The following is a 17,392-nucleotide window of genomic DNA, read 5'->3' as shown; positions in this document are numbered from 1 at the left end:
TCATATTCAACATTGATTATTCTTAGATGGATATAAATGTTTGTTGTGTGTAGCGTCTGTTTCTCCTATTTTCTATTTATCTGCTTAGATTAAAAATGTACAGCTTATTGGGTGTAGTTTTGATCAACCTTTGTCTCCCCCCCCTCCACAACCGCTTCAGTGGCGACGTGGAGACAGCAGTGGAGGTGTTGGAGGCAGTCTACACCAGTCCAGACAGCACAAACCCCAGTATTTCCTTCGTCTTCAGAAAGATCTTGGAAGAGGACAATGAAAAAGCCATAGACAAGTGTAAGACACTGACACACACACACACACACACACACACACACACACACACACACACACACACACATACACGTAGTATATGGAAGAAAATAGAAATAGCAAATATGAAACCACAAGCAAAATGACAATAAGCAATCCAGTCCATAAACACCACATCCTGTAGTAAAACCTTTGAGCACTGATTAAAATGTGCATGCTGTGTTACAGTGAGTGCTATGGCAGAGCGGCTGGCCAACCACTTTGCCTGCTACAGACCAGCTTCAGACCTCTTCATCCAGCTGCTGGATATGGACAAAGTCGAGGACGCCAAGTTCATGCTGGCTGTGAGTATGAGGGAGTGAGCGAGGGAGCGTGGGAGCATGCGTGCGTGCGCAAGGTTTTCAGATATATTTGGTTGTGGTCCACAGAGGATGAGATGAGATACACTTTTATTGATACTGGAGGGAAATTGATCAGCATTCTGAAAATGAACGAGTCAATTTTGTTTTAACACCACTAATGTTTTTAATGCATTAACGCAACTTGTGATTTATAGGTAGTAACGGGCTCAGCTAAAGTTAAGCCTGGTATCATATGAAACTAGAAAACATAAGGAATTCATTGGTACCAACCATGTCATACTAGCTTGTCGAAAAGGAGGTTAAATAACGCTCCAAACTTAAGCTAAATTTTGGAGAGGAAAAACTGTCATGGCCATTTTCAAAGGGGTCCCTTGACCTCTGACCTCCAGATATGTGAATGTAAATGGGTTCTATGGGTACCCACGAGTCTCCCCTTTACAGACATGCCCACTTTATGATAATCACATGCAGTTTGGGGGCAAATCATAGTCAAGTCAGCACACTGACACACTGACAGCTGTTGTCTGTTGGGCTGCAGTTTACCATGTTATGATTTGAGCATATTTGTTTATGCTAAATGCAGTACCTGTGAGGGTTTCTGGATAATATTATACATATTCATTTGCATAAAGCAGCATATTTGCCCACTCCCATGTTGATACGAGCATTAAATACTTGAAAAATCTCCCTTTAAGGTACATTTTGAACAGATAAAAAAATGTTTGATTAATCGTGGTCAAAACATTTTAATTGGTTGACAGCCCTACAGTAAGAAAGATACATTGCTTGCTGCTCTCGCTCACTTCTCTTCATCATTACTTAAACATGAAGTGAAGAAATCCATGTTTTTTACATCAGACTGTTTCTCATGACATCACATTTATTACTTTGTATTATTTTGTCTTTGTGTAAAGAGGAGAGGAGATAAGGATGCTCTGGGTTGCCCCTAAAGAAAGCTGAATTTTTGAAAGAAGAAGCTAAATTTAACCCTCTCAACCAAATACAACAATTTTCTATATAGTGCAGGTACTGCTCTTCATTATTTAGGCTGGATCTGCACACCATGAGGAGAGAGCTCTGTAAAATGTATTTTTTTTTTAACTTTTTGTGACCACTTTAACTAAATTTTAAATCATCTGGAGCATTTCATCCCGGTGCGCACTTCTCCATTTGAGTGTCTCGCTCTTGACTACATTTTAAATTATTACGGCAAAGTAATTAAAATCTGCAAAAACAAATCAACAAGGGAGCTGGTGATGCATTCGTCCAGTTGTCAAGCCCAAGTGATGATGAGGGAGACGTTGACTTATTCATCCAGCCTCACATTTATGTCAGGAAGTGCTCCCCCACATTCCACCAATGGGTCTTCTGGTGGTCTGAAATTGGCCTCCTACCGCTTCACTTATTCAACACAGTTCATACATTACAGCTCAATGACTTTGCATTGAGCCTGGGGACATGAATATGTATAAGCGAGATGGGTGAGAGTCGAGAGGGAGGACAAAGAGGACGAGGTAGCGAAAGAGATCAAAGACTCTCAGAGAAAGACACAAAAATGGAGGTGAAGACGCTGCTCTCTATAACGGCGATTATTTCGCTCTCACTAGCTGAGTGATTACCCCTCTCAGTCATTCAGTCGCATGTGTGACTAATGAACACAGATGGATCACTTACCGCCATCACTTACTACACTTCATCACTTTTTAAACGTCAACGAAAGGAATCACATTATGTTCTTGTCACACAATCTTAGCTGCTCTCATTTTCACCCTGACATACATTTGTGTCTGTTTTGGACATATTTAAAAAATATAATATAATATATAAGATTGTTATTAGGGCTGTCAATCAATTAAAATGTGTGATTAATCGCAAATTAATCACACATTTTTTATCTGTTCAAAATATACCTTAACGGGAAATTTGTTCAAGTATTTAATACTCTTATCAACATAAGAGTGGCCAAATATGCTGCTTTACGCAAATGTATGTATATATTTATTATTGGAAATCAATTAATAACACAAAACAATGACAAATATTGTCCAAAAACCCTCACAGGTACTGCATTTAGCATTAAACAACATGTTCAAATCATAACATGGCAAACTGCAGCCCAACAGGCAACAACAGCTGTCAGTGTGTCAGTGTGCTGACTTGACTATGACTTGCCCCAAAACTGCATGTGATTATCATAAAGTGGGCATGTCTGTAAAGGGGAGACTCGTGGGTACCCATAGAACCCATTTTCATTCACATATATTGAGGTCAGAGGTCAAGGGACCCCTTTGAAAATGGCCATGCCAGTTTTTCTTCGCCCAAATTGAGTGCAGGTGTGGAGCGTTATTTCACCTCCTTCCCGACAAGCTAGTTGACAATTATTCAAACTTGGGTTTCATAGTTTCATATGATGCCAGTATCTTCACTGTAGCTTTAAGACTGAGCCCGCTACAACCTAAAACTTGCAAGTTGCGTTAATGCGTTTAAGAAATTAGTGGCTTTAAAATGAATTTGCGTTAATGTGTTATCGCATTAACTTTGAATTCTTATAAATCATAATTTTGCTGAAAAAATGGGTCTTATCAAAGTACATTTTGAACAAGCAGATAAGGAGCTACTAATACAACCAAATCTGAGTAGTTAGTACATTGAACCAACCGAAGATCAGTAAAGTTACATCATTATATTTCTAAATGTGATTGTAATATACAGTAAATTACAGGAAGTCTGTTTCCAAAGTGAAGTCCTGAAAACATGAGATCGGGGCAGAGACAAGTGTTGAGAGTGTGTGCATACAGTACTTTGTTGGTAAGAAAGATGTAAAATGTGCTCTGTGCTAAGGCGCGGCTGCATCTTTTTATCTTTTATTTACCAAGTAGGTCAGTTACAACAGCTCCTCTGGACCACACTGACAGTGAGGGTGAAACTGGAAACAGAAATAAAAACCCACCGTAGATCCACTCCAACATGGAGGCGACATGCGTCTGCTCTTCATTACTCCCTGACATCTTGAGTGATCATCCCTCTCAATCTTTAAACAGGGATGTCTGACTAGCATGCATGTTAATGAACAGATACATTACTCACTACTCTACATCTTCATCACTATTTAAACACAAACCATGGATTACATGATTTTAAAGCTATAATACGCTTCTTGCTTGATATGAGTCTCGGCTTGTTTCATCCCTCTTTTCGCTCCGTGAGATAGAAGATGAAGACGAGCATTATACAATTCAATTTGATCAGGTTCAATTTCAGAAGCCCGAGTAGAGGCAGGGGAGGAAGATTGTCAAGTGGGAGGTTCTTTTTGAACTTTTTAAATCGATGTTTGTACCATAGAGCAGGGGTTCTCAAACGTTTTGGGGCCAGGGGGACCCCTTAAAGGGGAAAACATTTGCTTACATAATGCTTACTACCATTTCTTCTCTTAGATGTCGTTGGAACTATTTCTATTCTAAAACTTTTCAACCTAAATACTTCAGACCTGTTTCAAAGTGATAGACAGAAAGATAAGATGAGATAAACCTTTATTAGTCCCACAGCTGGGAAATAAGCAATGTTATTGAATGTTAACACCACTTATATACCTTTTAAAGAGAGGGTGAATTTATTCAAGTTGCATTTGGACTCAACTTAAAAGCTTCCAGAAAATGAACAGTTAACTGAACTATTAAATCCAGATATTTAAATGTACCAGTCTAAGTGCTTCAACTTAAAAATGAACTTATTTCTGTGTGTCACAATCATATCAGAGTTTCTACTGGCCCCAAAGTTAACATGGGTGGGACCCCTGGGGGGTCCCAGGACCCCACTTTGAGAATCACTGCCACAGAAGTTTGGCAATCCAACATAACATACGTTTTATGTGTATGTACTGTGCTTTACAGACCTTTAAAATGTAAAAGGGAACTACAGTACGCCTATTTTCAAAATTCATACATGTTAGGTAATAATTGGTAAACTCCCAAATCCAAAAACTAGAGTGCTAAAACTCAAACTTGTGATGTCATAGGGTATAAAGTGTGGAGCTGCTCCATAGACGATGAATAGGGAAAGATGTTCTAGATGATGAGATTACCCAGGGGAATGTTCTGAGTATATGGGAACTGTATTATAAAAACATATTATAAAAATATAAATAAAGACAAAAATCTAAATAATAGAAGAAAATGAGAAGACAGTAGTAAATAACGGCCTGACAGTCAGTTTTAGTCAGCTAATCATTGGGATAATGGATTACAGACCGGTAGTCAGGATGACATGCCTCTCAAACCTTGACCATTTAAACACTCGTTCAAAACACTTGTAACAAAATGTAACAAAACTCCAGGAACAAATGGTGTAAGAAAGTAAAACGACAAGGACATCTCACTGCAAAGACTGCTCTAAAACGTGTTCTCCCATTTGTCTTGTGTTCAGTTTGTGAGTTGGGACGCCGCTCATGTGACCCAGGCTAAACTGGTGCGCTCCTTTTTATCCCTCGTCGTGGTGTTTCCGTCCCCCCCTCGAATCCGCTCTTCCGGGGTCACTGGAGTGTAGCGTCCCGACTCCTCCATCCCGTCATAAGTGAAGCGGGACCAAAACTCCGAAAAGCTTTTAAATAGGCGAGCAGACAATAATGATGACAAGGCTATCAGGAGAGAAGGAGGTGAGGGCGGTGGGGAGCGAGAGGGATGAAGTCGGTCATTAAGAAGTGGAACGGTGACAGAGGGAAGCAGTGAGGCAGGAGCTTTACCGACTCGTCTACAACTGCTTCTGTGCATGTGTGTGTTGGGAGGGGTGGGGGGTCATTGAGGAACAGGAGGAAGCATTCCCTCGGTATCCAGAGCTTTTAGGCAGTATGTGTGAGGAGGCCCGGTCGGTTGTGGCGTCACCTTTGGGAGCGGTCGGTGTAGCGAAAACCAGAGGAGAGAGTGAGTAAGAGCACGGAGCAAAGCTGAGTGAAGTAGCATAGTGTCGGTCTAATTGCCTGATTGTACTCAAGCCATTCTGCCGCTTGGTGACTCCGAAAGAAGGCAGCTTGCTCCGTGTGTGTGTGTGCGCGTGTGTGTGTGTGTGTGTGTGTGTGTGTGTGTGTGTGTGTGTGTGTGTGTGGTCCTGTTAAAAGCCTTACAGGCCACTCGCCTTTAATTCTGTACGAGGTACAGAAGGAGTGAAACACGTTAGTTTACAACTGGCTAGTAATCGGACCTCATTGCTGCTCAACCAGGAGAGCACAGCAACGTTAATGCATCTCCTGCACACGCACACACACACACTTTAACATACACACACAGTATATTGTATGTATGCTGCATCATAAGCAGTCATGCACAGGTTAAATGTTCAGAAGTCTGTCTGACTTCATAATTTCAAAATGTTTGTGTCTTATTTTAATTTATTGTATTATCAATGTCTAGTGCACTGCACTGCTCTTTTTTCATCAGCATCACTTCCAATATGGAGTCAGTATCTGGTGTATTTTACCTTAAAAGCAGCCATTGCCATTACAATCCTGTCTTAAATAGCCCTGTTTTCCACCGCAGGAACTTTCCCCCGGAACTAAGAACCTTTTGAGGAACTCATTGCGTTTCGACTGCAGGGACCAGGGTCTAAATTAAGACCAGGGTCTAAACTAAGTTCCAGGGACATTTTACCCCCAGAAAAGCCCTGGTCGAGAGGTGGTACTTTCTGAAAGTAACGAAACTTTTGGGGTGGAGTTTGCAGGGATCCTCGTCGCTGATTGGTGAAACACTCACACAGCACTGCTGCTACAACTGTACCACTTCATCATAAAACAAGGAAGAACTCTAGTATTGATTTAGAACCATTTTAGGACGAGGGGAGAGCATTTCTCTCTGTTTGATAACATTAAAAGTAAAGCTAGGCTCTGCTGTCAGCTTCCTGACTCATTTAAAAAAAGACAGAGAGAAAAAGAGAGAGAGAGAGAGATCGTGACCGAGCTGAGAGGAACAAGCGGTAGAAGAGAGAGAGACGTAGCGCGGCGATGCTGTGAATGACAGAAAGAAAAGTTATTTTCTGATTCTTTCACGGCGGTTATGTTCTAAAGCACAAATATGTAAATATAATATATATAAATATATGACCATTCCAGTGTGTTTTTTAGAGTAAACAGGCGGACACACTGAGCTGCAGGCTGCAGAGTGTGTTTATAGCTGTGACCATCAGCAGCCCTCGTCACACGTCATGTTGCTTTTTCATACGTCAGCGGACTAATTTGCCTAATCTTCACAGGTCTTTAGACCGCGTTGGAAACACGGACAACAGTGGGCTGAAGGAACCTTTTAGTTCCTTAAAAGTAGTTCTAGGGACTAAAAGTCTTTTGGTGGAAACCCAGCTATATGTCTCACAGCTGCTGGGAATTAATGCAAAGGGATTATTCTGCATCTCAAACTCCACATTACCTTCTACCGTTCAGTGTTTCCTCATACTGGGCGATATTAGTCTATCACAGATATATCATATCAGTGTATATGTAGCTCACTGAACTGAATGAGTAACTAGAAATTATAGAGGTATAGAAACAGTGCCACCTTAACCGAGTTGGTCCACCAGAAACCAGAGAGCACTGAGAGTTACATTATACAACATTGTACATTACAATCAATTTACATATGTTCTGTATGTTCCAAATCAGTAATCCACTCTGCAGTTGTGCAGCCGGGGCGAGATTGTTCACACATTTAAAAATCAATATTGATAAAAGAAAACTTGATAAAACTATCAAAACTGAGCAGCAGCTTATACTTTTTCAGAATTATACAGTGATGCCATTTCATTTGTTTTTGATCCATTATTTTCCGTGCTTCATGTTTATGTTGCAAAAATGATAATTGGTCGATTTATTGTTTAAACTTTTCTATCTCTCCCTCTCTTGCCTGTTGACTATCATCTCTTTTACTTCCTGTCTTCCAGTATATAAGGCGACCGTTGTGCAATGAAGAGCTCTGGCTGTACTTTTATTTGCACTGAACACTAGATCTGGCCTTCAGTGTGACTGAGGATAATTATGCTTTCCGATGCGAACAGTGCTGTGCATTTAAATTCATAAAGAAACGAGTAGTTATTAAATCCATAATTAACCTTTTAACCTGAGTGTGGGTGTGCGGGTGTTTACATGAATGCGTGGGTGTGTCGGAGTGCATGTGTGTTTATATACTGTACGTATGTGAAGAGCACAGGTTGGAGAGTGTTTATGACTTCAGAAGACTCCCCTACCTTCATGTTACTGTATATCTCACACATTCCTTTTGTCCCTCTTCTGTTGCTGTAGCGCTGTAATGCTGTGGCTGAACAGAAGGAGGTGCTGGTGTCCTACTTGTCTCAGAAGGCTCAGAGTCCTGGACAGGTAAAATCACACAGAAGGTCTCTTCTCTTTAGGATCTACACCTTTAAAGAATAATTAGTGTAGTATTTTCCATGATTCCTGTTAGTAATGATAACATTGTACTGACTCAGTTAAAGGTGCGTTGTGTAAGATCTGGCCACTTGCTCCAAACAAATAGGGGGGAGCATTTCATCTCTACTACTGGGTCCATACAATCTCAATTTACAGTCATCAGTTATAATCAAAAAGAAAAAGCCAACTACTAACCAACAGCAGGGCAAGGATACATACATATCGACCAAACTGCTGAAACTCTGATAGCCAGTCAAAATAACACTGTGATCTTATACTCTCACGTGTGGCGTCGGCATATATTGTGTTTACTGTGCCACTAACCGGGGGCTGTACGGTCCGTGTACATTTTGATAGTTTGTTTGTTGGATTAAATTAAAAAGTCATAGTACAGTATGTCAAAAATTCGCATGAAAAAAGTCATAGTATAGTATGTCATGAAACGTTATAGTATAGTATGTCAAATAAAAGTCATAAAAAGCCATTGTATAGTATTTCGAAAAAAAGTTTTTAAAAAAGTCATAGTATGGTATGTTGAAAGAGTCATTCAAAATTCATATTATATTATGTAAAAAAAATCATAAAAATGTCAGAGTATAGTATTTTGAAAAAAATAAAGAGAAAGAAAAGTCATAGTATAAAATGTTGAAAAAGGTTGAAAAAGTGATAGTATAGTATGTCAAAAAGAGTCATACAAATGTCGGAGTATAGTATTTTGAAAAGTAAAGTAAAAACAAAAGTCAGAATATAAAATAGTTGTATAAAATGTTGAAAAGAGTTTTTAAAAAAAAGAAAAAACTCATAGTATGGTACGTTGGAAAAGTCATATTATAGTATGTCGAAAAAATGTCGTCCTCTCCGCCACTAGACTACTTAGCCGGGATGGACGAAACGAAAATACTCGTTGTTTTCTCATTTCTGCCACTTTGTATTTAATCCAATGAACACACTATGTTGTAATATGTGTGGAATGTCTCATCATGTTCCTGCAGCAGGTCTCAACAATGGTGTTCTCGTATGTAAATGAATGTCTGTTTGCACAGGTTGGCAAGATCAAGACCCTGCTGAGCCTGATTCCAGACTTCACTGAGAAGGAGGTGCTTTACCCGTACCTGATGAAATGTCATGGTAAGACACACACACACACACACACACACACACACACACACACACACGTACTAAGACGAGGCCTGGATGGGTGTTGTGCAGCAACTAGCAGTGCGGCAGGCGGACACATTAACAATGCATCAGGTCAAGGAGTGTGTGTGTGTGTGTGTGTGTGTGTGTGTGTGTGTGTGTGTGTGTGTGTGTGTGTGTGTGTGTGCAGGCAGACATTCAGGGGTTAGAAGAACACATGTCCTCTAATGAGTTAGCTGTCCTGGTTAGCCTAGCGTGCTAATCGCAACACTGTCCAACACTCAACTTTTCTTTTTTTTACCCTTCCCACATTTTTTCTCCCCTCTATCATTTCTTGCTCTCCACCTTTTTACCCGTCTCCTTTCTTATCCTCAATTTTTTTTCTCCTCCCCTCCTTTATTTACATCCCCTCCTTATGTCCTCCCCCCCCCCATCTCCCCTCCTTCGTACCTTGTCACACCAGAGATGAGCAGACATGACTATTTAATTAGCATCAGCTAGCTGATTGGTCAAGGCCTCCACAGGGAACACAGTTAGTGATGCTCTGCTCGCCTCTGTTCTCTGCCCCGTCTGTGTACTTTTGCTTTTCTCTCTTTAACTTGCTCTTTTTGACCTTACTTTCCACTTTTGTGTCTTTGATAAACACAACCACACACATTCATGCTGTTTCAGATTCACAGTACATAATTTCAATCATCATTTCAGTCATGTCTACCTGAAGAGGGAGATGGTATACAGACTAGGGCTGTCAAATTTGAAGCGCTAGCGCAATAACGAAAGTTTTTTTTTAACGCAACTAGTTTCTTTAATGCAACTTGCGATTTTTAGGTTGTAGCAGCATCATATGAAAAACATGAATAACATAGAAAACATGAGGAATCCATCGGTACCAACCGTGTCATACTAGCTTGTCGTGAAGGAGGTTAAATAACGCTCCAAACTTACGCTAAATTTTGGTGAGGAAAATCTGTCATGACCATTCTCAAAGGGGTCCCTTGACCTCTGAACTCAGGATATGTGACTGAAAATGGGCTCTATGGGTACCCACGAGTCTCCCCTTTACAGACATGCCCACTTTATGATAATCACATGCAGTTTTGGTCAAGTCATAGTCAAGTCAGCACACTGACACACTGACAGCTGTTGTTGCCTGTTGGGCTGCAGTTTGCCTTGTTATGATTTGAGCATATTGTTTTATGCTAAATGCAGTACCTGTGAGGGTTTCTGGACAATATCTGTCATTGTTTTGTGTTGTGAATTGATTTACAATAATAAATATATACATACATTTGCATAAAGCAGCATATTTTCCTACTCCCATGTTGATAAGAGTATTAAATACTTGACAAATCTCCCTTTAAGGTACATTTTGAACAGATACAAATTATATTTAATTTGCAATTAATCGTGATTAATTATTTGAATTGCTTGACAGCCCTAATACAGACAGTTACTAATTTAAGATCTATAATTTGTAATAATGTGATTTAACTGTATATAAGTATTTTGCTGTCCAAAGGCTTCATCTTTATGTGTTGCTTCCTGAAAATAGCTTTATTTTTACAAGTTAAGTGAACTCAAGGTTGGGGCAAAAATGATATTTTACAAGTGCCAGCGAACCTTTGCCAAATGTTTCTTCTCTCCTCTGTTCCATCATTGCTCCACAACTGGAGGAAAATAAAGTAGTCTACACAACTTTTGCTTGTCCACCTGCTGCTGGTTTACCACGCTCAACCAGCAGCATTTTAGAAGGAAACCATTATCCTGGCAAAAGCACGGGTACTACATACAAGTACTGGACAGTATGGATGTGCATTTAAGACATCAGTTCTCGGCGCCAATTAATTGGTGAAAGACCAAGGCGGAATATAACGGGATTATCCCACCACCGATAATGATGACGTCATTGTTTCTAAATGTCTACATTCAAATAACAATTTGATATGTTTTTTGGTTTTTTTCACTTGCTGACTTTTTCTCCCCCTCCTCTTGCCTGGCAGCCCTGGATAAGGACTTATCGTCAGCCAAGGCTCTGTATGAGCAGATGCAGAAGGAGGACGCAGTCATAGACGAGCTGTCACTCAAACGGTTGGCTGCGCTTTACCGCAATGCAGGAGAGACGGTGCCCTTCCCTGAGCCCCCTGTGAGTAAATCAGTTGCCACTGTGATCGGGTCCAGTGTTTAAGGATGTTGGACAGAATGTATTTGAATGTGCTGTTTTTGAGAAATGTTAAGTACTAAACCACTTCTAAATGAAAACCCACACAGACTTCAACCATGTAGTAACAAGAACTGATTGTCCTCTAAGTTACAAAAGGAAATTGTGATTGTAATGTTGTCAGCTCAACTTCCCAGACAAGCACAACAAATGAGGTAACTTTCCCTCCTCATCTCTCAATGACTACTTTTGATATGCCTTTGAGCAACGCATTTAAAAAGATGTTGAAAGAAAGTAGACCCAGAAAGCAGTAGAAAATGATGGACGAGTGCTTTCCCAGCCTGCACTGGGTAAATGAAAGCACAGACTGTTGGAGAGCTGAAATTCTCACCATGTCACATCACTTACAGCTCTGCAGTAGAGTGTGGCAGGGGGACGCTGTTTAAATTAGGGATGCAACTAATGATTATTTTCATTATCAGTTAATCTGCCGATTCATTTCTCAATCAATCCATTAATCATTTGCTCTGTAAAATGCTAGAAAACAGTGAAAAATTGCCTATTTTGTTCGACCAACAGTCCAAAATATTAAAACAAATCTTGAGTTTACTATCACATAAGACTAAGAAAAGTAACAAATCTTCACAAATGACAAGCTGGAACCGGGGAACAAACGGTATTTTTACTTTAAAAATGTCTTGAGGATTAATTGATTACCAAAATACTTGCTGATTATTTTTCTGTCAATTGACTTATCAATAAACCAACTACATGCCTCAGCTCTAGGTCAAATCAATATCATAATAATATGAAATGTTACAATGTTCAGTGCAATGATCTGTGCGGTTATAAATGACTTAAAAACTCTTCACACTGTAACAAAAACTTCAATAACTCAAGTTTAAATTAGTTTTTATTACAGCGTGTTTGAAATCAATAATTCAGGTACATGATCATGTAATCACATGATTTCACTGCAAGTCTATAAATGATACCATTTAGTTATCTCCTAACCCACGTTACAATAGCACACAGTGGATTACACACGCACACACACCTATCCATATTATTGATACAACCATACAGGCATGAACGGCATATTATGAACAGATCTGTGTACAAATACAAACACACACACACACACACACACACACACACACACGGCAGCTCCTAAACTGGTGCTGGCAGTTGTTCGGCTGGCGTCCTAATGCGTGCCATGGTGTGTGTGCTCTGGTCTGTGTGTGTGTGCCATAGTAATGTGACAGAGCAGTCTCAGGGTAGTTCAATATACACAGGCCTGCAGCTAGCCTGCTGTGTTTGTAGTTTGTAACTGTGTGTGTGGGTGGGGGGTTATAGTACATATATTGTGTAAGCGAGACAGTGTCACTGCAATAGCGAGTGTTTTTGAGCATTTCAGCACACTGCACGTTTTGTAACTTGATGTAGCTCTATTTTTGGCCAAGGACACACACACGCACACACACACACACACACACACACACACACACACCAAGAGCCCTCTCAGCCCCAGCACTTTAATGCGCTGTCCCCTCTTACCTTCCCATCACTCACCTGCAGTGCAAAGATAGAAGGAGAAAGAGGGATGAAGGCAGAGGAGCCGCTGCATTATTCACCGGATGTCAAGATAGTTAAGTGATTGCTTGGTTTTATAAGCAAAGGCGAGCCAGAGGAGTTGCAAGGAGAGGGAAAGGTGAACAGTCATGGTGGTGTTCAGAAGTTTCTATAAGTACATCTCAGGTAGAAGCCCACCTGTCCTCGTTGTTCTCCCTCCTCTCCTCTCCATCTATATAAGATGCATTGCTGCACCTTAAAGACAACAGCAGAAATGTACGAGCAGATTTGTTCTTCAGTGGCATGTTCGATTGATTTAAGAGAACTTGTCAAATTCACAGATTTTATTTTGAACTTTCTCTTGAAAATGAAATTTAGTGTCTCCAGACCTGTCGTACGCATCACGCACAGATAGTCTGCCTTTCTTCACGAGGGAAAATAAAATGTGTAAAGCCTTAATGTAAGTTAACATGGACTTTAGTTCAATGAAATCAATAAGTACCCTGTTTTTTACCCTGCATGTCAGTGTGATGTACGCTTCATGGCTGCTGAGGAACAAATGGGATTTTTTTTTAGAATTTACAGGCGTGAGAATTTTGGCTTGAAAAATCCAACAGCTGCCTCAGCATCTTCACGCTGGTCGCTGTCCAGGTGACTGTCCTCTGTTACACCTGACAGTCAACATCACCTGAACAGTAATGGTTGATTCTAACCAATCTCAGTTATCACCATGATTGCCATTTGTAAATTAAATTAAATTAACTTCATATGAAATGATTCTCATAAGCCATAAAAAAAATCATAGGATAGTAAGTCATAAAAAAAGTCGTAGTATATTAAGTCATAAAAAGTCATAGTATAGTATGTCAAAAAAGTTATAAATAGTCATAATATAGTATGTTTAAAAACAGTCATTAAAAAGTCATGATATAGTATGTAGAAATAAGTCGTAGTATAGTAAGTAATAAAAAAGTCATAGAATACTAAGCGATAAAAAAGTCGTAGTATAGTATGTTTAAAAACAGTCATTAAAAAGTCATGATATAGTATGTAGAAATAAGTCATAAAAAAGTCATAGTATAGTGTGTTGGAAAAAGTAAAAAAAAGTCATAGTATGGTAGGTCAAACACAATTTTGAGAAAAGGCTTTAAAGTCATAGTATATTATGTCGAACCAAGTCTTTAAAGTCATAGTATACTGTAGTATGTCGAAAAAAGTCTTAGTATAATATGTCATAAAAAAGTCATATAAAAGTATACAAGTTCTCCTTCTTACACTATTCTCTTGTTACTCTGTAACATTTTTGTGAATGAAACGTGCCCACAAACGGGTAGCTTTATATAGCAATTTGGGGGCATCGATTATGCTTAAGATCACATCTCACAAATTCATCAAGTCGAACCGAGCAGTTTACAAGACGTTTCTGCAGTAGTCAAGAGAGTTTGCAGAATTTCACTTGGAAAACTCAAGCAAACCTCATGGATAAAGTGAGAGATTTATTATAAGAATATGAAAATGTTATTGCAAGAGATCCAATGTTCCCATTATTTGTGATAATCCACAAAACACAGTCAACAGTTTTAACAGGGACTATTTCTTCAGTAGAAAGTAGTTCCAGTGTTTACAGTGAGATGTATGGATTATCGAGAGTATCAGAGACACAGTTTCTGGAAAGAAAATGTTGCAGTTGAATTTTACAAACTAAATTTGTAATTGCTTTGAGCAGCAGAAGTGAAACACACACTAAACACGGTATCACACAGATTTCTCAAAACCTGGACAAACAAAGCCAAATCTAGTGAGAAAATAGTTCTTTGTAATCATGGTGAACTGACCCTTTTGAAAGTGTTTCAACCTCATGTCAGGATCTCTCTCTCCTTCTATAGTGAACACAGCTATTTATCAGCATTAATCACTACATTAATAAGCAAACGTACGATGTAAGGAGCCGGCGTAATCTGCAGAAAAGCTCTCACCTTCTCGCCTCCAAAAAACACCCACCACAACACTTTGTCTGGATCAAAACACTGATTAATTAGCCAGGAACAGAGGCAGAGAGCCAAAGGGTGTGTTTGGGGAGTGTGCTACAAATCCTTAATTTGTGTATTAATGGGGATTTAAAGATGAAACGAGACAACCTGGTTGGAGAGTGGAGACTATTTAGACAGACCCAGGAGGGCTCCACTGCTGCTTGCTTTTGGAAAGAGGCGAGATAGAAACGCACACACACTTTACAACCTCACTTTATGACAGGTGAGCATTTATTGCTGTTTGTTCTGTATATGTTTGATGCTAAATCATCTTTCTTTCTCTTTCCAGGAGTCCTTTAAGTTTTATACAGACAAGCTGAAAGAGAGAGCTGCCAAAGCCCAGACGGCAGCCAAGGCATAAAGATTCATCCTCCTCTCCTCTGACCTCCATCCAGATGTTTTCCTCCTTCGTCTCTTTCTTTTTTTATATAAGTTGCTGAAATGTGAAAAGTATTGTGTTATAACTATTGGATGTTAGACTCTGTCCACTGCGAGCTATTGATAATATTGATGATGATGTTGAGAATGTACAGAAGTATTTATGCTAATAAATGTCACATTCTGAGCCTGAGTCTTTGTGTGGTTTAAAGGTATTTAATGGTACAATTAACCTTTTTTTTCAGGGCAGCAGGAAAAGCACAAGTAGAGCTAATTACGTTACGATGGCTCAGCTCCATCGAGGTGTCTCAAAGAGTCTGTATGCACGATGTCAGGGCCCTGAAACACTGAAACACTAGAATGCAGGAAGGTTATGAATGATGCACACAATATGTCCCAATTCCAAACTGTATATAGTTTATACAATACTACTCTTTAAGTAAACTGTTTATGCAGTAAGTATACAAGAAACCAATATACATCAAACTTAAGAATGTCACTGCAAACTAAACTTCAGACGGCAAAATGTTTTCTAACAATTCTTTTTGTTCTCTGAGGTGCTACTGGAACTGTTTTATTGTACATTTTGTGGGAAAAAAGGGCATAGTAGAGCATGTCAAACAAAGTCATAAAAAAGTAATAGCAGAGTATGTTGAAAATATCATTAAAAAAGTCATAGTATAGTATGTTGAAAAAAAAGTCATACAATACTATGTTGAAAAAAATTATAAAAAAGTCATAAAATAGTATGTCAAAAAAAGTCATTATATTACTATAAATAAATGCCACTTTGCTGCATAGGAAGAGAGGAAGCTAGAACACCTTGTGTCTCGCAGCAACAGTAAGTGTGGGCTTAAGGTTTACTTTAGTTAAGGGGGCCGTTGTCAGTGAATTTCCCATGTATGTGGATATAGTATAGCATGTAGAAAAAAAATCATAAAAGGTCATGGTATAGTCTGTCGAAAACAATCATAAGAAGTCATATTATAATATGTCGAAAAAAATCATAGTATAATATGTATTAAAATCCTAAAAAGTCATATTATAGTATGTCCAAAAATCAAATTAAAGCTCATAGTATAGTATGTCGAAAAAAATTTATAAAAAAGTGAAAGTATAGTATGTCGAAAAAAAACATAATAGTCATAGTAAATTATGTTTAAAAACATTAAAAGGTCATAATATAGTATGTACAGAAAAGTCATTAAAAAAGTCACAGTATAGTATAGTAGTATGTTAAGAAAAATCATGAAAGGTCAATGTCGAAAAAGTCATGGTATAGTATGTCGAAAAAAATCATAAAATGTCATAATATAGTATGTCCAAAAAACAATAAAAAGTTATAGTATGGTATCTCGAAAAAAAACAAAAAGTTTTAGTGTGGTATGTTGAAAAAAGTCATAAAAAAGTGATAGTATAGTATGTGGAAAAAAATCCTAAAAGGTCATAGTATAGTATGTCGAAAACAAATTATTAAAAAGTGATAGTAAATTGTATATTATAAATAATATGTGCATATAAGAAAAGATAACTAATCAATATGATTAAGTTAAATATGTAAGTAATGAATTGGTGTTGTGATTAAGTTATATTATAAGTAATGAATTGGTATTCTGGATTGATAACAAATTTATAGTTTGATAAGGATAATTATATCGGTAATTTATAAAAGGTAATAATTATAGTAGACAAATTTAGGAAAATGTAATTAGAGTATATGTATGGCTCAATAAGGAAGCTGGTTAATTATTAATGAATGACTTATGGAGAAAGGGTGGGATTAAATAAGTTTGTACTTCTTCTCACTCCTTTTTGAATATGTAAATCAAGGCATCAAGTGTTTGACAATTTATTTTTCTTATGCTTTTCATTTTATGTAAACTACCTCTTTCTGGCTGTCCACTTCTTGGTATGATCATTCTCTTTTTCTTTATTTTTTCTTTTTTTGTATTCTACAGGTTCGAAATAAGTTTAAATTAAATTTAAATCTATTTATTATTATTATAATAAAAAAGTGATAGTATAGTATGTCGAAAAAAACATAATAGTCATAGTATAGTATGTACAGAAAAGTCATTAAAAAAGTCAC

General features: G+C 38.3%; 1 protein-coding gene across 1 annotated transcript in view; it reads left to right on the top strand.

The window, feature by feature from the left end:
* The window catches only part of lrpprc (leucine-rich pentatricopeptide repeat containing), a 91,105-nt gene extending 75,609 nt beyond the window's left edge, over positions 1 to 15,496 (top strand). Inside the window, 6 exon segments of the mRNA XM_037781654.1 lie at positions 161 to 288; positions 493 to 608; positions 7,903 to 7,977; positions 9,072 to 9,156; positions 11,166 to 11,308; positions 15,215 to 15,496. Of these exon segments, the coding sequence (XP_037637582.1) occupies positions 161 to 288; positions 493 to 608; positions 7,903 to 7,977; positions 9,072 to 9,156; positions 11,166 to 11,308; positions 15,215 to 15,286 (619 nt within the window). The 3' untranslated portion in view covers positions 15,287 to 15,496.
* Positions 15,497 to 17,392: the final 1,896 nt, after the last annotated feature.

The sequence above is a fragment of the Sebastes umbrosus genome, chromosome 10 (genome assembly GCF_015220745.1).
Source record: "Sebastes umbrosus isolate fSebUmb1 chromosome 10, fSebUmb1.pri, whole genome shotgun sequence".
NCBI classification, from domain to species: domain Eukaryota; kingdom Metazoa; phylum Chordata; class Actinopteri; order Perciformes; family Sebastidae; genus Sebastes; species Sebastes umbrosus.
The sequence above is the reverse complement of the archived record's forward strand: the minus strand, read 5'-3'. Positions and strand labels throughout refer to the sequence as shown.